Source organism: Poecilia mexicana, unplaced genomic scaffold (assembly GCF_051168715.1).
Source record: "Poecilia mexicana isolate PSO_F unplaced genomic scaffold, ASM5116871v1 scaffold_22, whole genome shotgun sequence".
NCBI classification, from domain to species: Eukaryota; Metazoa; Chordata; class Actinopteri; order Cyprinodontiformes; family Poeciliidae; genus Poecilia; species Poecilia mexicana.
Window position 1 is genome coordinate 7612732 of NW_028263391.1, and position 22125 is coordinate 7634856.

General features: G+C 41.6%; 2 protein-coding genes across 2 annotated transcripts in view; both read right to left on the reverse strand.

The window, feature by feature from the left end:
• slc25a21 (solute carrier family 25 member 21) overlaps positions 1–2050 on the reverse strand; it is a 115392-nt gene extending 113342 nt beyond the window's left edge. Inside the window, exons 1-2 of the mRNA XM_014991948.2 lie at positions 1930–2050; positions 1734–1837 (exon numbers count right to left, since the gene is read on the reverse strand). Coding sequence (XP_014847434.1) covers positions 1734–1803 — 70 coding nt within the window. The 5' untranslated portion in view covers positions 1804–1837; positions 1930–2050. The remainder of the gene's footprint in view (positions 1–1733; positions 1838–1929) is intronic.
• Positions 2051–3931: 1881 nt separating this feature from the next.
• plekhh1 (pleckstrin homology, MyTH4 and FERM domain containing H1) overlaps positions 3932–22125 on the reverse strand; it is a 36286-nt gene continuing 18092 nt past the window's right edge. The window contains exons 8-30 of the mRNA XM_014991947.2: positions 20977–21728; positions 20143–20221; positions 18719–18810; positions 18442–18589; positions 18226–18362; positions 18003–18113; positions 17448–17534; positions 16943–17101; positions 15221–15301; positions 14919–15098; positions 14718–14829; positions 14067–14179; positions 12253–12429; positions 12020–12117; positions 11737–11914; positions 10830–10985; positions 10421–10518; positions 9666–9807; positions 8765–8907; positions 8489–8618; positions 8244–8327; positions 7499–7645; positions 3932–5919 (exon numbers count right to left, since the gene is read on the reverse strand). Of these exons, the coding sequence (XP_014847433.2) occupies positions 5767–5919; positions 7499–7645; positions 8244–8327; positions 8489–8618; positions 8765–8907; positions 9666–9807; positions 10421–10518; positions 10830–10985; positions 11737–11914; positions 12020–12117; positions 12253–12429; positions 14067–14179; positions 14718–14829; positions 14919–15098; positions 15221–15301; positions 16943–17101; positions 17448–17534; positions 18003–18113; positions 18226–18362; positions 18442–18589; positions 18719–18810; positions 20143–20221; positions 20977–21728 (3557 nt within the window). The 3' untranslated portion in view covers positions 3932–5766. The remainder of the gene's footprint in view (positions 5920–7498; positions 7646–8243; positions 8328–8488; positions 8619–8764; positions 8908–9665; positions 9808–10420; positions 10519–10829; positions 10986–11736; positions 11915–12019; positions 12118–12252; positions 12430–14066; positions 14180–14717; positions 14830–14918; positions 15099–15220; positions 15302–16942; positions 17102–17447; positions 17535–18002; positions 18114–18225; positions 18363–18441; positions 18590–18718; positions 18811–20142; positions 20222–20976; positions 21729–22125) is intronic.

A 22125-nucleotide genomic window follows, 5' to 3' on the forward strand; every position in this document is an offset into this window, starting at 1 on the left:
ACACAAACATTCACACCTTCAAACTTCCTGGTTAAGAACAATGGGCATTTTTATATGCACAACAAAACAACCCAAGTTGAAATGCCAACATTATGCATGCATGGTGCATTTTAAAATAACTTGCAATTATTTTAAAATGCATAACGCACAAGTAGCAAGCTGAAGTTCTGCTTAATGTTTAAAAATGATCAGGTACGCATCGACATGAAGACAAATTCACTGCTTAGGCATCCGAGAAAAGTAGCTTCATGCAAGGATAGGAATTAATACATAACGCAACTCAGTGGTGCGGAGAAACCTAACCGCAGTCATGAAGTCAAACTAAACCTCAACAGCAACAAGAAATGTCCAACTAAAACATCCCGACGGGTTTTTTTTATTTTTTAGTATGATTTAATTTTCTGTACATTAAATTATTGTATTAGTGGCAATAATGCAAATTAAAGAGAAAAAAAAGAATCAGAGGCCAGGATTATGTGCTTTCCAGGTAAATAGTGCCATTTTATAGCACAATCACATAGCTGTGTTAACTTCAGTTGTTCAAAAATGCTACATATATCAAATTTGACTTAGAATTTTATTTTGTAATTTATGAATACATATTTATTTAATATTTTGATAATCCTAACACTATATTGTGTAGTGATTTGCAAATCTACTGTCATGCTTAGTATAACTGAATTCAAATATGGATCTTTTATTCTACAGTTTTCAATACTTTCTCTGTTGCTTCCTCTACTTTCCTCTCTTTCCCTTCATTTTGAACTCTACAAGTGTCTCCCCTTAGTGTCTGCACTTTGTAACTACACCTAATTTTTCAGCTTACCACGTTAAGGTGCTGTTCAAATATTTAATATAGCTGGTTATTTGCAATGGAATATGGATCCAAATTAGGCTCAGTCACATTCAAATGATTGAAAGATACAGCATTCCACCCCTTATGTACATGTAGGTATCGAAATACCTACATGCAACATTTCTACCACTTTTATATAAATTTATGCCAATTCCGTTATCTTTGTTGCTTGTACCCGACTTGCAAAACGTTGTATGCACACATTATCATTAATAGTTTCTTTCTAGTTTAGCTAGTAACGACCTTTTAAAAAAAAAAAAAAAAAAAACTTTTTGCATTTTTCGCTACGTTAACCCTTAGGGAGACCGTTAGAAAATTACACTTCCATAGTTTACTGAAACTTGATGTCTACCTTGTCACCCTAACCATTCAAAGTCAAAGCTCGTACCTCTGAATTTAACTCATTCAAACGGCACATAACTTTATGCATATCGTTTCTCAAAACGGCATGAAAATTTAGGTTATTAACAATATGCTTACTGGTTCATTTTGAACCCTGTCCAGGTCAAGTACGTTCCTATAGCGTCTGCCTCGCACGAAGTACAAATAATGTTGCCTTTAGTCGAAAGGGGAACACGGCTACGCATGCGTAAAATTGCGCAAACGGCGTAAAGTGAGTGTACGTAAAATGGGTGGGAACTATCTTGGTGAGAAACACTAACTCTTTGTTAGTGTGACCTAAACATCTCTTGTTGAATCCGTGTATGCGTTTCAGCTGCGAGAGTACGACAATAAACACGCGCCAGTTCTGCAATTATTTTTTTAAAGGAAATAACTCAAGAGGAGCTGCCCCTACCGCTTCAAACGTAGCGGCTAGAACTATTGCGTAATCGGAACAAAGGCGTCAAAAATTAATGGCTGTGGACAATTAACTCACCAGCGGATCCACCGGCTATAATCTGATGGGAGGCTTCGCGGAGTACGCTCCTTGGCTTGTTGGTTGTCATTTCTTTTCTTTTGCTCGTCAGTGAGGTCTCAACTCTGGGAACGTGGAGGAAAGCTGTTAAGAACCGTGCATTTAACCTGTCCGAAATAAAGCAGTTGAGCTGTAGCTGTGCTTCAGTGTTACAAACCTGCCGTCTCCAGTTGCTACGATGTTATTCAATGCGTGTCTCGCTGCTCAAAGTTTATGCTCCTCAGCACGCGCTAGACTGCAACGGTGGGATCTCTCCGCGTGCCACCGGCTAACCCCGCTAAGCTAACGTGGAAACAGTTCCTGCCGCTCACCTATATGCCTTAAATATGCCCTCTGATGTCCTTTTTAAAGTGCTGTTTTGTATACATATTCATGTCACAAAGTCCATTTTACAGTCTGTACTATAAAAGTTTAAAACACACAAGGAACTCAATTTATTTTAATGACGTTAAATTACGGTTAGAAGTGTTAATTGTATTGCAAGTAATATCTTGAAATGCCTTTGTTAGCTTGTAATTTGAAACCCCGGTACACGTGAGCCTGAATAGACCTAATTATACAATTTAATTTGCAAACATTGTGCTGATTTACTTTGTATGGTAGCCCTAGTGTGAGACCCTTAATAACAAAAAATTGACCATCAGGTTCCAAATATTTGTTGCTGTTAACAGGTTGCCTATTTTAATTGCAGTGTGAAATTATCAACACATATCTAGATTCAAAAAGTTATTTAAGATAAGTTAGCATGTCCAGGTGTTAAAAGTTTGATTAAAGTATCAGGGGTGGAAAATTGGAGGTTAGCTAATCTTACCTCTACCAGTGTAGTTTTTGCTTGCTTTTGTACACTTGGCACAAACAGTAAGGAACCTAGATTGTTTATTTTTATGTTGTTTTTTTATTTTTGTTAAAATAAGACAATATGAGAAGTGGATATCTATAAAATTGCATAATAAAAAAGAAGCATATGAAAGATAAAGCTGGTTTACTGTTTGTTTTTCCCCCACCCAAAATATGTGGTTCTCTGTTAGAAGCACAAGATTTTTATTTTATTTTTTGCCTAATAGGTTTTCTATACCAACCTTTCTCATTACTTCTACAGCACAAATAACGGAGCCAGTGAAAATGCAATAAGGGTTTACTGTAAAAAAAAAATATATATATGAAAAAGCCCATCTGTTACTCTGCATCTTTGCTATTAAATAAAAAAAATGATTTAAACGCTTGTAAAGCAAGTGGTCTAGGCTGCATTTCAGGCCCAAAGAACAGAGGATTTTTTTCTTCTTTGTTGGTGAGAGATGAATGCTCGCAATAATTCAGCAGTGAGCCTTATAATGAGTTTTCCCCTTTATAAGCGAGCAACTCAGGAACAACAAGAGTTTCAGACAAGCTATAAAAATCTGGCATTTGCAGCTTAAATTTGGCAAGAAAATGCCATTACTACGTTGACCTTCTTGGACAAGAAAAAGCCGAACAGCACACAGGGTGATTATTCGGTTAATGGATTGAAAGAATGAGAAAAATTTGTTTATAAAACTTTTTTTTTCTCTCTCAAGAATTATTGCTGCATGAAATTTCCTGAGTTTTTGTGTTAACTGCTAAGGCAAGGAAAATGGCTTTTTTGTTTGTTTTGTTTTTGTTTTGCATAGAAAACAGACACTTTTACTAAATTCTTTTGTGATAAAACACAAGTTTATGGGTTTTAATTGTTTAATATCTGAAAAATTATTCAGGAATAGTTGAAGTAAGAACATATTGCAACAGCTTTTTAAATATATTGCTTAACAATATTTTCAAATTTAAAGTATCAGTGTTGACAAGTAGGTTAAGTGTTTCGAAAACTCAATTTTGGCGTCGACCAGCACTGAAAAACTAACAATCTTTCAAAAATAATTCATTCTTAACAGATTGTTAGATGAAATGACCGGTTACTTAAATTAAAGTGATTTCTTAACAGGAGATAAAACTGTTTCTTTCTTTACATTTTTCAGCAAATTTATTTTACTGCAGAAAAAGATAAACACTTTTTATTTTATTAAAACATGTGCCACATGTGACTGGCACCACTGAGGAATATTTAGTGAAGGCGACCGACAAAAAGCAACCAAGCTCAAGTTTATTTTCGAACAATACGCATGAAATATTTGTTCAACGCTTAAAGGTTGTTGTACCATTTAGTTTATTACCTCACATGTGCACAGGCAACATAAACAACCATAAAAAATAAAAAAAAATCAATCAAAGAAAACATACGTTGTAATTAAATTACCCGAGCAAACCTAGGTCTTCTAATGAAAACATTGCAATTATGGAAAACCTTTCACAAGTCCCAAATTGTTACAGAGCAAATAAATTAGTAATATATATAAAAAAAAAAACACAAGTGAAACAGTGGTTTATCCAAAGCAGTTCAAGTCTTTCAAATGTTTGATAGCTCTTTGTTCAAACTGTCAGTAAAACAGTGAGTGGTCTTAGCGTTGGTCACTGCGGCACAGGGAAACGTCACAACGTCTCGTGTTTTGCTCCGTATGCATCGTAGATGGCTCACTACTCTGTTCCACGTTTCACTATGTTCCCTTGTGAACCTTTCATTATCAGCCCATCTAATTCTGCAAGGCCTACATCTGGCTATATCGAGAAGCTTATATAACTTCAAAGAACAACAAAAGAAAAACCAATTTAACCCAAGTCTCTTAAGAGTTAAACAAAAATCTATAAATCTATTAAAAAGGCAGTTTTCACTTATTTTGTTTGATTTGGCAGTCGTATTGATTACCGTTATCTACCGACTATCTTTATCTACAATGACCGTCCTATACTCTGAGTACAAATGTGTGACAATTATAATGTATTTGAGACAAATAATTACAGTACCTTGTAAAAGTATTCACGTCCCCTTTAACTTTTCCAGATTCTGTCATCCTGCAGCCGTAACCTTCCCATGTATTTTGTTGGGATTGTAGGTGATATGCAAAGTGGTGCATAATAATGTAAGTCAATTAATACGTGGCTTTAAAAAATATTTTCAAAATAAACATCTAAAAAGTGCGACTGATTGGTAATCTGAGACCCCACAATAAAATCCAGAGCCGTCAGAGGTCACGTTACAGTTTTTATTGTGGAATCCAGTCTTGGATTAAGTCATTATTTTGTCTCGTGTCTTGAATGAAGCCTCAAGTCCAGAATCTAGTCCAACTCCTGGACCTTTCATTTCAAGTCTTTTGACATTTGATCAAATATGTAATTTTATCACAGGGTAGAAATAATTGTTAAAATATTTTTAAATGTTTCGGTTTGCCAGAACTATCAGCAAGAGGAAGTAAACTTTTTACACTAAACAAAACTAATTAGATTAAACGGTAAATTGAGAAAACACATTAAGTGATCCATACTAAAATAAAAATCCTTCTGCTCGATAACCAATAGGAAAAAAAAAAATTGCGTTTTAGAAATATTACACGAGTTACATCAAATGATTTAAATACCAAACTGAGGTATTTTTAGTTAAATTTGTTGTGATTCAGTTGCTTGTATTAGACATTATTCTGGCAGCCATACACCAGTGTGGTTCAGGCCAACAGCTTACAGGACAATACATTACTTTGTGTAGCTCATAAAATCCCAATAAAATACATCATAGTTAATAACTGTCACATGAGAAAATGTGGAAAATTTCAAGGGGCAGTAATACAATATTAATAACTATATCACCACATGCCTCTTGGCCTATATGTTCAAGCAGTATCCTAAATAAAATGAAAAGCTGACTGTCGCATCGATGGCGAATGACTTCTGACGCAGACAGAAAACTGAGCTGTTTGTGACTGACAGTACCTCCAATTTTCTAAATAAATAAAACAAGTCAAAACAGAAAAGAATTGTGTATCTTCAGTCTCGATTTTAAAAAAGGAACAGCAAAAACTCTGTTCTGTAAGGATAAAAACTCAGGATGCGGTGCATGTCCGCAACTGCGGCCATGAAGCCTCTCTGCTGCTGCTCACAGCAGGGTCGGGCCCTTGGTGGTGTAGTCCATGGCCGGGAAGTGCCGGCTGTCCACGTCGCAGTGGCCGAGCGGCTGGTGGGAAGCCGACGGGACGGCGGGGTTCCAGTGGTTGATGTAGCTGGCCATGAGAAGAGTCAGCTCCAGTATCTGAGACGGGGAGAAAAGGGCGAGACAGATCACAGCGGACCTAATTGCTTTAACATCACGACATGAACGCATTTCATTCGAGTCCGGGGAAGGTGGCATGTCACGTTTGCTCCGAGACCATAAAAACTTGAGAAACCCAAATGATCTTCCATCAAGAATGAAGTTACCCCCATTAGCCTCGCCTGGAGGGGTAACATGACCCCCGTCTTCAAGCTCCACAGACTTTCATGCACAAAAACAGAAGGAAATCTGGTCTCTTCATTAACAAAAAGGAGTAGTGTGAAGCCTGTTTTTCTTCCATAAACCTTTGCCTGTTTTAAAAAAAAGTTCTTGCCTTAAAAGATCTATTCTACAAACCCATACTTTCACATTTTGTCACCTCCTTAAATGACCTTTTTTAGCCACCTCAGCATAATCTCCTGCCTTCTAAACATTACGCACTCTTTTATTCAAGAACTGAATAAAGTCCTTACTTGCATGTAAAAAAGAACCGATATGTCAAAAAAAAGAGAGAGAAAAGAACAGCAAGAACTTGACATGGCTCATCAATGAACATGAACTGAATAAAATCATATGTGCGTGTAAAAGACGACTCAATATATCTTTAAAAAGTACAGTGAGAACTTGGCGCAGTCCTTCATTATTATGTCACAGGGGTGAAAATTAGTTCACGCCACTTTTCAAATGCAGGGTCGAAATGATCAACCCATAATCCACGATGGCAGGTTTGCAATTTGAAGAGAAAAAAAAGTTTAGATTCTGCGCCAAGCTTGAGTCAGAAAACGCAGAATAAATTGTGTAAATGCACCATTTACATAAAATCCTATTTAATATGGTAGAACTGGGTTTTATCCTTCATGCGTTTCAGTCCCAGCGTTTGTCCTTTTTGATTCTCATGATCTGCCTGAACAAAAACACAGCACAATGCTGTAACGTGAATTCTAATGTTAAAAAGTAGAGTCGTTGGGTTATAAAGTGCAAAAACAACTCTCCGTAAAAAAAAAAAAAGGTTTTTGTTTACACTTGCTTTGCTAAAACTGCAAAGAAAATATGGGTCTAATCAAAGAGTCATATCAAAACAGAGAGGAGGAAAGAGAGCGTTAGCCTGCAATTTCTGCAAAGTCCTCTCTAAGTCAGGATCCTTATCAGAAGCAAAATGCAGAGGGAGAAAAAAAAAAAGAGATTTTGTTCACACATAATTAACCATGCTATCATCAAGATAATCAAAGAGTCATATCAAAATATCAAAAGGAGTGGAAGGGAGCTAGCATGTATATATATTAAGAGTGAAATTTGTTCTCTTTCTCAGAGCAGGAACAAAATTTGTGGCTCAGAGACTCTGAAGTCATTTTGTTCTTGCAGGCCTGAAAGACAATATTCAGTGATCTTGAGGGGCACATGTCGCCATGCTGGCCTCTTAACTTTCTCAGCAGAAGTGAATGAAGACGGTTTGTGGCCTTAGCATAAATGATGAGGCTTTGTAGGACGTATTTGAGGCTCTCCAGAGATTCCAGAGATTCAATACATGAATACATAAAATGTCAAACTAAATCGACTCTGATACACACTGCAGACTTACCTTTGGCTTGGTCATTGCAAACACCAGCTTTTCTAAATTCTTCTTTCCAACGCCAGACTCCCTCTGCTGGCTGGTGACCACCATGAAATCATCACGACACCCACCAAAGGTGATCACCGAATGGTAGGGGTACGTGAACAAGGTGTGCTGAAATACACAGAAAAAAACAAAACAACACACATAGTGAGTGGGGGGAGAAAAAAAAAAAATCAGCAAAGCAGAAACCAAGAGCATGTTCTGGTTTCACACGAAGCAGAGCCTGTAGTTTGTTTGGGACGCTCCTTCGACTTTTGCTTTTCTGTGGCCCAAACTGAGAAAAGCAGAGACTGACACGGTTTTCACTACGTTTCTTTCTCCGCTCTCCTGAGCTGACGGGCCACGCTGCGAGCCAAACCGAGGACGGAAACGGATCGACGCGGGCCGCGGAAAATTAGAGCCTGCGCTAACACTGCTTACATGTTGGGAACTGCCATCTGTCAGGATGAAGAACATCAAATCTAAAGCAGGCCAGTTTATTTTCCTTTGGATTTCTGCTTCTCAACACACCGCGGCCATGTCTCCAGGGTCAAGACCAGCTCTGTGGCTGTAGCGGAGCCAGCTGTGCGGCATAAATTTACCAACCAACTTCAGTTTCCGAGCTTCGGAGTGAAACAGCCTGACATGTGACCTTGGAGAGACTTTCTTAAGAGGATAAATTGTGTTTGTGTCGTTTCGGGTTTTTTTCCCCCCCGAGCGTCGAGCTCACCATCGTGCCGTCTAGGACACAGAGTCCGTCCTCGCTGACTGCCAGCCACACCTGGCTCTGGTCAACCGGAGAAGGAGGAACAGGCTGCGGACAGAGGAAGACTTGTCATCCTCCTGAACATCTCAGAATCAAAGATCGCATCCGTGGTAACATCTATTTATTTTCCATTCCACAAAAAAAATAAATAAATAAATAAAAAAATACAAGCCAATAGAATGTCTCTCCCAAAAAATTAAAACTTATACCTTTGCACTGAAGAGCTTGGCGCCAAACAGAGGCCATTTCCGTGCTACGGTCAAATATATCCTCACACATTCGGCCGCGCTGCACCCACGAAGCATCGACCACTTGGAGGCCAGACGCTCGGTAAGATCTCTGAAGGGGAAGAAAAGCAACAGAGACCCCCTAATGAGTCGGATCTGCCTCCGTTTCATTGAGCCACAAACTAGAGAAGAGATTTCCAGAAAAGCTCATTGTGCACCGACATAATTTCTTTAAGGAGAGAGCGATGCTTGGTTCACCTTAGCTGCTCTGTGGTGCATTCCTGTTTGTAGCGTTTGGGATAAAAGCGCTCCAAGGCCTGCAGGAGAATCAGCTGAGATTTGGACTGAGGAGAGCCGGCAGGAGAGGAAACGCCTGACCGCTCGAAATCACCGTGCTCAACCTGAGGGGAAAGTCATTTTGATATTTACAACATAAAGAAGTTGAAAATATCCTTCCAAAATGACTCAAGTGTTGTCAAGCTGCTGGTTATAAGATAGAATATTTTCTTGGCAATGGTAGGTTGTTCTAATACAACCTATTATATCATGAGGACCAAAAGTAGTGCTGGTATTTCTTAAAAAAAAAAAAAAAAAAAAGCTTGAAAAACAGCAGAGTTTTAAATGCTGATAGTGCCAATGACTGAACATTCAAGGTCAGGATCAAGTTTACTCAAATCCCAAAGGGAAATTATCGACACAGCAGGAACAGGGAGTTGATAAGGAGACAAATGGAGCGGAAGAAATTGAAAAATGTAGGAGAAAAGCTGGAAGAGGGAGCAAGACAGCAGGACATCGACTCGAAGAAAGAAGCCAGAGCTACAAAGGAGCGGTTTAGATTACAGTAAATTCACTCGCTTGAATGGCCCAGTCAAAGTTTAGACCTTAATCTAATTCAGAATCAGCTGAAAACACTCAAACTCAAAAGACTTGCGGCTGTGATCGCCAAAGGAAAACTGAGATTAAAAGCACGCCACAGTTTTTAAACATTTTCACAAATTAAAATCTGCAAACTATGCATGTTTTCCCCTTTCACTCCTTTTTGTCACAAAATCCCAACTTAACAGACTGAAGCTCGTAATTGAAACAAGACAAGAATGAAACAGTCGGAGGGTTATCAATAATCTCGACTCCGACAATTGAATTATCGTTTTTTCCAGACCTGTGCAATGAGCGCGGCCACCTCCAGAGCCAGCTCTTTGTTCACAGGGAAGAGGCCTTGCTGAACTTCGTCGTTCACCTGGTAGACCAGCAGGAGGCGCTCTCGCTCCGTCTCTCCTTTGACCTGAGATCTGAAACGCAGCCTGGGCACGCAGGATGGAAACGTTATGATGAAACGTGTTTTTCCTCAAACGACTCCTCACATCAATCTGCCAAATTTCATCCTGAAGCTCTTAAAAAGGCATTCCGTGGCCTTGTCCGGGCATGTGCACCTTCTAAGAATAATACTCGCACTGAAGATGCGACCTTTCATCTGCGTGACAAAGTGAAGCCTGTGTTGCTGTGGCAACGTGCAGACAGAGACATCTTGTTTTCAAAGGGAAAAGCTCTTCAGTCGGCTGTAAAACTCTACGTGAAAAGGGGAGTTTCCTGGTTGGGAGACTTTTTTTTTTTTTTTTTTTACAGAACGCTCCGTAGTGATGAAATGATTGAATTTGAAGAAAAGTGTACATGTGGACAGAAGGTGCAGTTTAAACTTCTGAGCCCAGAGAGTTTAGAATGACGGTCTTCCTGCTAAAAATCCCCATATATATATATATATATATATATATATATATATATATATATATATATATATATATATATATATATATATATATATATATATATATATATATATATGTGTGTGTGTGTGTGTGTGTGTGTGTGTGTGTGTGTGTGTGTGTGTATATAAAAATAAAAAAATAAAAAGTTGACCTGTTTTTGTAGGTTAGCCGAACAATCCGTGTCCCTTCATTTTTCCCAGGATGCAGCTCTTTCAGAGCCTGCTCCCACTTGGAAATGACATCACAGATCTGGAGAAAAAGGAAAAACAGCCAGCTGTCACAACTGTCAGATTTTCATTTTTCCTAAGTTAATTTCAGCCAGCAGGTGGCAGTAGCAGCTCCGTCAGAATAACTATAGATTTGTGACATGTTTAACATATTAATTTGTTTTAGTTATTGCATGTAAAAAAAATACTGACCAACATTTATTGCATTGTGGCAGTTTTCTCGATGTTGTTACTCCAAATTATACGCAGCCTGTGTATCCGAAATCCACTTCCTCCAAGTCCTCAGTAAATCAGACCAAACATTTGACACCCACCAGCAACTAGAAGTCCTACCTTTGCTGACGGCTGCAGGCAGTGCTCCAGGTCTTTGCCGGACGGATCGTCGGTGAAAAGGGCGAACCCCGTCAGCTGAGGCTTCCTCATGCCGATCCGCTGGTTCAGCGTGCTGAGGAACTCGTCCACCGTAGTCGAGCCGTCAAACCCGACGACCTGGGCAAACGATCAGAGCTCACGTCGTACAAGATCGTCTTCTTTCAGTTTTACTCCAGAAGTGAGTGACAGCCCTGATCATCATGCAGTCAGTAAGGGAAGGGGGAATATATTGCTTTTTAAGTTTTTTTTTTTTTTTTTTAAGTTCTTTGCCAAAAGTTTTCTAAAGTTCAAACCCTAATTAAAAAAATTATTATGTCCAGAGAAGTTCTCAATCAGGAGTAGCAGCAGACCTAAAGTCTACATGTGCCTCATCCTATCAAATCAAAATATTCTGATTTATGAGGTGGGTGTAGTCAATAGGATCGGTTGGCTGTGTTTCCGTTCACCATATAATTGGACAACATATTTTGAAAATAAATTTGCTTAATGAAAATATGCAAATTAAAAAAAAAACCTTGTGTTTAGGTCAAAACTTTTGGTGCAAGGATGAGGCTTTTTTTTCTCTTTTTTTGGCCTTATCGAAATTGGTTTATTTCACAAAACTGCAATGGAAACACTTTTTTCGCATCACACATTAGCTGGAGCAGCATGCTTCCAAATGACTTATCACGTGAAAAAGACATGTTCACGTGTGAGTTTCTTATTTAGCTGAAACGCTTCAATTGCATAGTTGTGTTTTTTTTTTTTTATATATTAGCGGAATATTGACAAAGTTTGGAACACATTTGCAATGAAAACGCAGTTACTGTATGGATCCTACGAGAGCTGGACCGTGACTCTGAAAGTCCTTTCAGCGGCGAATTGGTACCTGATATGTGTTGTTCATGAAATGTACTGGGATGCTGAACGGCAGCGAGTGATGGTAAGGGTTCCTCAGCAGGATGGACACGATCTCCATCCGGGAAGGTTTCGCTTCCCGTTCTCCGTTCTGTAGCGCCCTCTCCAAAGATCTCTGACAGTATACGGCGTACTTCCCCACCTCGGTCCTTTGCGTCGAGAGAACAGAAACAACAACGTAGGAAAAGAACTCAAAAGTAGGAGCCCAAAAAGGCTGGATTCTGTTACTGCGACGTGACGGGATCAGCTCCCACCTGGGGTCGGCGTTGTGCTGAAGATACTGCCTGAGGTACCAGAGGAAATGCTGCTGCGGGAGGAACAGCGCCACACACAGCGACAACAGCTGCCAACACTACAGAAAGCAGAAAGAAAAAAAAGTAACCTTTTTTTTTTTTTTTTTTTACTGCTTTGTTGGCTAAATTGCAAAATAGCGATTTATTCCTCCTGGGATCTTTTTTTTTTTCTGAATTATGTACATCCGACTGACCTGGGTTAGGGAGTAGTTGTGCGGCATCCGGCGATTGGTCTGCTTGATCAGCTGGCAGTACATTTCGTTCTGCAGCTCCGGGTGGGTCAGACACACTTGCAGAGCATTCTGGGCCAGCGACGTGTGGTAATCAACGGAAGGGGACTCGACCAGAACGTTGATGAAAAGCTGACAGGACTGCAGAGACGGAACCAAGTCACTCAGGATAACTAACGACAGAGTGACGCAAAGACGCACAAGTCATGTTGGATGCAACCCATGTACATAAATCATAGATGGACTATTTTCTACTTAGGCACTTCTGAAAGGATTTTGTTTATGGATATTGGATACGCCTGTGACGATGATAAATTGTCCCAGTAATTATTGTGATAAACGATAATGTTGTTTTGAGGTCATTTTCAAGTAGCTATTGTATTGATAGTGGCGTATTAATGCAAAGACAAATAAACTTTCTGCAAACTGGAACTGGGGGATATTTAAATATCTAACGTAAAACACAACAACCAAAAACAATAAATAAAATGGAATTAAAAAACTTGCAAAAACAAAATCATAAGCAGAATGTTTTACGATGTCTCTGGATAGAAAATTGCCTTTGAAAACATATCATTTATATACAATTTAACTTATCGTGCAATTAACTGATTAATTTTTTACTTTGACTGGCTTAGTATTAGAGTGAACAAATACATGCCACACTTTTCAGACTTTTACTTGTAAGCAAAATAAAAACAATGTCAGTGGCTTATTTAGAAACTTTTAAATGAGGGGAAGAGAGGAAAAGGTCTTAGGAGGGCAGCAACGCTGGATCTCAGTGAACTATGTTAATATCCTACTGTATGCAAATAGAATAGAATAATTTAAAGGCTAAAATAAAAATAGTTCGTATGATTATTGGTACATACAATTTTATGGGGCTTTTTGGGTGGGAATACGGTACATGTTTTTTTCTTCTATTTCACAATTACACAATACGTTGTGTTGATTCACCATAAAAAAAAATTCCCAAAAGTATACAGTAAGTCTCCATGGCAACAGCAAAATAAAGCAGAAAAGATGCTCCTCTGATGTGTTTGCACTTCACTGAAAATCAGACGCACACAGGGAACTTTAATAACGGACTCCTCTTGTCTGAGGCCAAACAAAGACTCCATGTCATATTTCTCATCGGTCTCCTCGCATTCATTTAAACTTCAATGGCCCGAGTCGAAAAGAGCCTCGCTCGTTCCATTTTTGACTCATTGTTTGGCATTTGGGACAGTTTTCAGGGCTGGCTGCTCAAAGATAGAGCCCATCATCTCTGGCTTCAACTGAGCAACGGGCGGGAGGCACTGACAGCTCCGGGAGCGAGGGGGAGGAAGGTTTCGGAGGGGCCGCACTGAGAGTTGAAGAGGGAGAAAAAGGAACCGACATCCCTCTAGAACCTCCCCGAACTTTGCTTTGATCTCGTTTTGCGTCCCCTTCCACATGCAGTGGTCACCCCTCCCCCCCTTCCCCGCCACCCCGACCTGTCACGACTCTCCTCTAAGCAGAAGAGTGGCAGCCAAACCGCAGGAACAGTTGGCCTCAAACAGAGCAGATAATCAAGGCCATCATCTCCCTCCCATGCCCTCGATGAGAACGGGCCCCAAACGATCCATTTTGGAAGCGGCGCACATCCAGGTCGGGACAAAACGAAAGCGATGCAGGCAGAATTGCAAAGAGTTTTTCATTTTTTATTTATTTTTCTTTTGCTAGTGGGTGGTGGCAGACAAATAAGAAACAAAAAATTAAAAATATAAAAAAAGTTGATGAGGAGTTTGGAGACGGACCTTGAAGAGTTTGAGGGCTTCGGTCTGCAGGGCTTCAGACGGTAGAGTGGTGAGAGGCGAGCGCAGACCCTCCTTACAGAAGCTCAGGGCCTCGCTCTTCCACAGCACAGACTCTGGGAAGAGGAGCGGGAGTTTATGCGTGAGCCAGACGAAGCAGAGACGGGAGTTTTAGAGCTGCAGCGAGTCAGAAAACAGCTGGACAAAAGAAATCGCAGGCTGCTCTGCAGAGGGAACCGGAGCCAACGCAGGACATGAACCACAGCAACACACCGAGTGCTACTGAAGGTAATGTGTGTGTCCTTGGACTTTACACATCACCGTCAGTAGATTCATCAAGTGCAGGATCAAGGAGCAGGGAGAGCATGCAACACCTGGTTAAAACCGAACAATTTTAAGGTGTTCACAACGTAAATTAAAAAAAAAATTGACAGTGTTTCCTAGTGTCTTGCACAGGGGTTAATATCTAAATTTAAAGGTTTTAATCTTTAAAATATAAGAAAAGCTCATCTTGTTCAATTGAAAAAAGATTTGATTAGTCCAGCAGGTGAAAACATCATTTATTACCTCCTTGCTTTCATGCTTTCTTTCACCTCCCAAACATGAAAACTCAAATAGACGCAAACATTGAAAGAGTCGGCTTCCGTTTCTCACCTGGGTCTCCCTCCACATCCATAAGTTTACCAATGAGTTGCTCGTACTCCGTGCCGACCTTCAGCGTCGCGCTGCTGCCGGCGGCTACATTCAGGTGATACAGCCAGGTATCCTGCCGCAAAACGAAGCGCACTTGTCAACATCAAGAAAAAGAGGGGGAAACAAAATAATAATAATAATAAAACGTTTTTGCTCTTCTACCTTCTCCTGCTTGGTGCCAATGAGCAGATAAGTCGGGCTCTGGTCTTTCGGTTGGACCACCAAGGTGCAGTGAGAGGAGAGGAAGCCGCGGTCGCCCGCCTCGTAGTCCTCGTCTGAGTCGCAGGAGCGATCGACTTCCTGCACGGACGCCTCCCTCATCTGCAGCTGGCCCAGAGGAAGCTACCGAACGACAAATTAGCACGAGTGAGCGAAACGTAAGAGGGAGTAAAATGTTTTTGCCTTGCAGGTAATTCATTTGAGCAAAATTAAGTACAATTAAGAGACATTTTAACATCTCAAACCTTGTCCTCCTGGTTGCGAAAGTAGCAGAAGACTTTTCCCACCAACGAACACCAGACCAGCTTCGAGTGTCCGTGTTTGACCTTTGCGAGAAAACAAACGGCGCACACAGGTTTTTAGAAAAAGCTTTAACAGTATGGCTGTTTGCTAAATAACTTCTTCTTTTATAGATTCTGGCAGTGGGGATTAAATCATTTGAACCTTTTGAAATTTGCCACATTAAAACCAGAGACTTTAATATGTTTTAATACAGTGACTATTGGGGAAAAAAGGGGGCAGCATCATGCTGTGGGGATGCTTTTCTTTTAAAAATAAAATTTTGCATTTTATTTTTGCAAAATTAAATGGGAATGTGTGTCCAAAATGGATTGCAGGGGGAGGGGGGAAGCTAATTTTCATTTATTTTTTTTTATTTAATTCACTCAATAAATCTGAATAGTTTATACAACAGCTAAAAGAAACCATAAATTAAAAGGAGCAGACTGAAGTATAAACTTTAAATATTTTCCTCCCGATTCACATAAACTCAAAATTAGCTATTCAACTGTAAAGACTATTACAGACATATTTCAAGTTCACAAAAATTACACATCAGCTTAATCAATGCTTTATCGCTTAGTCATGATGAGCCTCAAACTTCTTGTAAATGCAGAAAGAGATTTAGATTCTTTTATCTCGCTGTCAAGATCAACAAAGTTCTGACTCAAGGGGGCTGAATACAAATATTCAGGAGTGCATGAATGTGAGAACTTTTCACAGCATTGCATCTGTGATTTTATTGTTTTTAAAGACCCTGACATTTATTTAGGGGATTCCTACATCCAAGCTGCAGATGTTCAGGAAGTTTTGTCATCAGGCAAACAAACAGTTTAGACTCCAGGTGACGACTACCTGCCGTCAGCTCATCTTCTCCTCCGCTACGCAACATAAACAGGCCGTGCAGCTGGAGACGATAATTACACGTCTCCGTCTGACAAGGGCTTCTGTCCGGACGAAGCCAGGCGTGCCTCCGTCAGAAGCGGGGTCGTCGTGGTTAACTGCCCTCGCCAGAGGTGGCTCCGCCCCCTAAACCGCCATCGTGTCACGAGGCGCAGATCAAAGCCACGCCGCAGAGAGACGATGTGAGCTCCATCGTCTCGGCTTGAGGCTGTCGTTCATCTGCCGCAGACCCGTCATGCACAAGTGCCTGTTTTAACGGCGGGAGGTGTGGAGGGCAACATTCCTGCAGATCCTGATCCGGCGGCCGAGTCTGAACGTGAAGAGTTTGTCTGAAGGCGGCCGGGCCGTCTCAGTGAGGAAAACATCCTCGTCTCAGGCTACGTCTGCCGTTAGGTTTGTCGTGAAATCTAATTTTTCTGGACGCTAAAGTCGTCCAATGATAATATTACTGTTTCGAAACCGTTTTCCAGTAGTACAATGATAATGGCGGCATAATGATGCAATAAACTTTAATTTTGTAAAGAACATTTCACCCTAGAAATGGAAGATATTTTAAATATCCAAAATAAAACCATAAATAAAATGGATCATGATGCCTCTGTAGGCAAAATTTTCTCTAAAAAAATATTAATCATCGGCATAAAAATGATTAACCTCATTTTAATTGATCGTGCAATTAACTGATTAATTCCGACAGGCTTATCTGCCATTTTCATTGCTCAACTTAACCCGTTACTGTAGCTTATTTATTCATTTATTTATTTTTTGTTAATATAATGAATCACCTTTGTGAGCCAGCCTCTCACGGTGGGCTTTGCCCTCGTCTCCACGGTAACAGGGCTGCTGGATCGGACTTTCAGGATGTTCTGCAGAACTCTGATCCACTCCTCCAGGATGTTGGGCGAGTCAGCCGTCAGATAGAAAGTCTTCTTCTCTGTGATCAGCTGATGGCGGGAAACGGAGGGATAAGGAGAGAAATGGGGGGGAAAAAAAGCGAGAATCGAAATGGGAAACGCGTTTCACATCAGGGGAGATCAGAATCAGCTTCTGAAAACATTCCAGTCTGTGACTCTTTACCTGATGCCATTCCTCTATGCGTTTCTCTGGTATGCAGCAGTAAAACTCTACTCCTGTTCCAGACTCTTTCCTTAAATTTTCCCTTTTTTTTTTCCTTTTCCTTTTTAGCTCTCCATCTCTGGATCTTTCCAGATAAGACTTTCTGCTGTTAAACACTCATTGGTATTGGAGTCTATGCACAAAGCATGTAAGGTAAAATGTGTTTCCACTTACTTGAAAAGTCTGCGCTCCCTCTCCACGCACTATGCAGCAGGACGAGTTCAGCTCAATCTGACCCTGAGGTTTTCTGATTACATCACTCTAAAGAAGAAAAACAAAAGAAAAAATACAGAAACACACGGTAAATAAGTAGACCTAAAGGTTTGTGTTCAAAATATCCCCACAGCAGTACATAAGTGTGAGGCATAATTGTGAAATAATGAAGTTTTTTGCAATTAAAAGCTTGGAAAAGTGTGAATTCAGCACCTCTTTACTCCGATACACCGAAATAAAATGTTAGCAAACAAATGTCTGAGTGTGTGGAGATTTTTAAAGTGGCATTAGGACATAAAACAATTAACACACCAGCCACGTTTTGCAGCCGTTATCGTATTCTATACCAAGTCAAGGCGAAATGCACCACATGCGGTTTTAGCTAAAGTTCAAAAACCATATACAAGTTTAGATTTCATTGTCGCCGTCCTCAGAATGATAGAAAAATCGTACAAATATCCCAGCAGTGTTTTCAGGGGTAGAAGGAAGCAAACAGGCGAGCGGGAAGGAACTCACTGGAGACTTGTAGTAGAGGATCTCCCCGTTTCTCAGGACGAACCAGCGACGCTTCCAGGCTTTCACCTGACTGCCCATTTTCAGCAGGTACCCCGACTTCTCCATCGTCTCCTGCGGAAGCGAAAATATTTTTCAGCTGAGCTGTCGGATCAGACTGTACTCTCCTCGCTGCTACGAAATCAAATCGAGGCCGTGAAGTGTAGCGCGGCGACCACGGACTTACGGGCCCGGTACTCTCACAGGAGTAGGAGGAAGTGCGCTGGACTTTGTGCCCGGGTTCGGAGTAGTCGCTGTCCAGGGAGTACGCATCCGGCGGGATCGCGTAGTCGCTCTCGGAGCTGATGGAGGACATGGACACACCTGTTGGGTAACAGAGACAATCTAGAAACGCACCAAGTGAACACGAAGGGCTTGCCCGAACTCTCCGCTTTCTCCTCACCTCTCTTTACGGCACGTGGGCTCCCGGGGACGCTGCCCTTCCTCTCTGGGCTCAAGATGGAGGTTCGCAGACTGGCCAGCGAGCTGCTGTCGTCCTCCGAGCCGGAGTCGTCGTCTGGGAGAGGCACGCTGCTGATCTGGGTGGCTTTCTAGGAAACGCATGTCTAAATTCAAAAGTCTTTCTCGTGCCAACAACGCCTACGTTTGAACAAAGATGGAAGCTGGAAATGGCGAGTACTTTGTGTAACAGTGAGACCAGCGTGCAGCGCCGTACTCACCCCTTTCAGAGTGCTGTAGACTGGAACGTTGATGTTCTTGTAGATCAGCTGAGTAAAAGGCCCTGATGCTGGATACTGGGGCAGGGTGGAGCCTGAAACGTTACAGAGTTTTATCAGAGATCTGAAAAATTGCATCGCAGGTAGGGATCAGCATGAAGCCTCTGAGGACACGGCGCATCAGAGGGGAGCTCAGAACACAGAACCGCCTCCTCCGCATCCAAAGAAGTCAAATGAGGAGATTCAGGGATTATGTCATTCCTTTAGGATTGCCTTGGGATCCCGCAGAACGAGCTGCAGAGTGTCAGACGGACACTTTCCATAACGAGCAGACAAATGGATGGTTGCATCTGGGATTCTTGAGACGCAACAAAGAAGCAAAAGCGTTTATCTGTTTACCCGCCCTAACTGGCTGCAGCTGCATTTGTTTTTGTTTTCTCTCAGTGCCTGAGCCAAATGAATGACAGGTTGTATATTAGTATTCGGGCCTCATTCCCAACCGCAGCAAGTGTAGCATAGCGTGAAAACTAACCGTTCTGTTACTGTTCCACTGTTTCAGTTCATTTAGTTGCCATCTAGTGGCTGAATCAGGTATGACATTTAAGAACATTCGTCATGTATGGTAATGTCACAAAAAGGACACAAAAGGGTGGGAGTTGCAACTTCAGCTTTGAGTCGGTCTTTGAAAGCACCATTGGTGCAATACGTCAGGCTATTTGTCACACTTTTTCTTCCGATTTCTTGCACAAATTGCCATTGAAATTGTCACCTGATGAGATGAACTCGCCTTTAATCTGGAGATGTGTCCTTCTTGAGTGGCCATTGAGAAATGGATAGATTTCTTTTTACTACACTTTTAAAAAAAAGTCTTTTGACTTCAAACGTGTAAATAAAAAATATCTATCAAGAGCTACAAGTCTGGACACAAATGAAAAAAAGAAAGAAAAAAAAATCGTAAAACTGATAATATATGCCCGTCGAGCCAGCATTTCAAACCTCAGTGTTTGCATCTCAACAATAACAGAGACATCAGGACTGAAGTCACGGCCGTTATTACAACCAGACCGTGACGTTTTACTGCTGCTAATTAAAGAGCAGCCTTCCCATCCTCTTCTCTTCCCCAGCCTTTCTTTTTTAGTTAAAGGCTGTTGGAGGGGGAAAAAAAATAAAATCATAGGGGATGTGAAGGTTTGGAAAGCCTTGTTGAGGTGAAACAGACACCTGCACAGGTGTGTGCAGCCTCAGGCCAGAGGAAGTGACATCAAAAGCAGCAATGATGGATGCCCCAATAAGCCTCTCTCCCCGCCTTCTTCACAGCGTTGACTCACTTCCCACAGGTAGACCCGCCGTGGCTCAAAACGGACAGGAACTATGGGGTTTGATTGCTGTTATAGAACAAGTGATGAATGAGACGGCGTCTCTCTCACCTCGTCCAAGACCCCTGGCCAAAGCCCCGGCCTCCGAGACTCTCATTCCCGACTTTGCCACAGCATAGATCCGACTCTCCTGCAGGGAACAACACAAACACAGATACTCAAGCTTCGCTGCTACCACTCTTTAGAAACCTTTAAAGGAGTAGCTTTTATGAGGATTATTGGCTGTGTTTTTATCCAATTGAAGACAGTTTTATGATTGAGTGGGAAAATTTTTTTTATCTGGCCCCGCAATATACTTGATTTCAATTTTAAAGCTCAGGGTGCTTTCACACCTGACAGAATCAATTCAATTGGGAATCAATATCGCAATATACATTTGTTACTTTTTCAGCTGGTGTGGTTCACTTTCACACGATCCAAACCACTTGAGCAACCTGTTCCCCTCCTGTTGCCTGAGGGGGGCGCTGCACCAAGAAATACTGAAGGAAATGACACAAAAACCTCAGAAGAAGAAAAAGGTGCCGCTTCTTTCTTCATGAAAAAAAAAATGGCGTCAGATTTTATTCGTTGCAGGATTTCTCATTTGTGCTTGGTAAAGGATATCGAACCATTTCTCCCTCTAGTGTTTGTTTTAGTTGTATTTACCCAGAATACCCTGCACTGCACTTCCTTGTTGTGGAGCGGTCTCCGGCCCGCTTGCCATTCACGTTTTATTTCCAACTGCAACTATCAACTGTGAAAACACGCTAAGACACAACCTGATTATGATCCAGGAGAACAAAATGGGAATAATTTTCAGCCTTAACATTTTGAGTCCAACTCTAATTCATAACCTTCTCTAACCTCCCAACTCAACAACTGAAACAGCTGCAGGTTGTTTCGTACCCATGAGGGGAAGCGATGCAGAGGAGGAGTGGGCGGCTTGACCGCCTCCGGATCCAGCTGCTCCAGCTCCTCTGCTAGTCCCACGAAAGAGACGCCATCCTGACACGGCTCCTCCGGCTCCGTGCCCTCCATCGCTTCGTCCATGCCATCCAGGAGCCCGTCGTCGATGTCGGTTTCTTCCACGAGCTGAGAGAACGGCGAAGCGGCGGTGCCGCTGCTCTTCAGGGTGGACGAGGCGGAGGACGGCGTCACAATGTCTATGTTGACGTTGAGGTGGTGCAGTCGGTCCAGGCTGGGCTGCGGCTGGCTGTAGTGCTTCTTCACCAGCTGGATGCTGTCCCTGGGGGTGAGCGGAGTTCGTACTTTGGGGAGCGTCATGCTGGTGCCTGACTGATGACCGGGGAGCTGGGGACAGATGGGGAAGGGATTGTTGGTGGAGGGCGATCGGGAAAAGAGGGGGCTTTTGGGGGCTACGGTCATGGTCAACCCGGGAGAGCTCGGTCTGTGCGCCATCTCGTACGCAGAGGACGAAGATGAAGAGGACGAGGACGAGTGGAGGCACTGGGAGCGGAACTTGCTGCTGAGCTCATCAGAGGAGTTGTCCCTGTCGGGGCCCCCCGGTTTGCTCTCGGGGCCCACTGGGAGCTCTGGTCCGGTGACGAGACCGTCCCTGATCCAGCTCTGACCGTCGTAGGCCGTCAGGTCTCCGAGACAGAGTCCTTTGCTGACCAACTCTGGAGTCCTTTTCACATCTGCAGCAGACAAAACGGGCAGTTATCGGCTAAAACGTGAAGCAGAAAATTTAAAAGTGCAAAGAAAATACAAATAAAAAAAGGCAGATTGCAAATATCTTGGAAATTACCATTAATAATACAGCTTAAACTTCAGTGTACTTAGTAGGAATTTATGTGACAAACCAACATAAAGTGTTTAGGGCTGTAACTAACAATTATTTTAGCAACTGATTATTCTATTGATTATTCTGACATTCAAGCAAATAAAAAAAGAAAAATTGGCCCATTTTTCATTTAACTACTTCGGCTTTTTTTTTTATCTTTTTACACACACACACATCTATATAAATATTGAAATTATTTTTTTTTTAAATAAAAGCATAAACATTTAATTGCCTAAAATGTAATAAAAGCA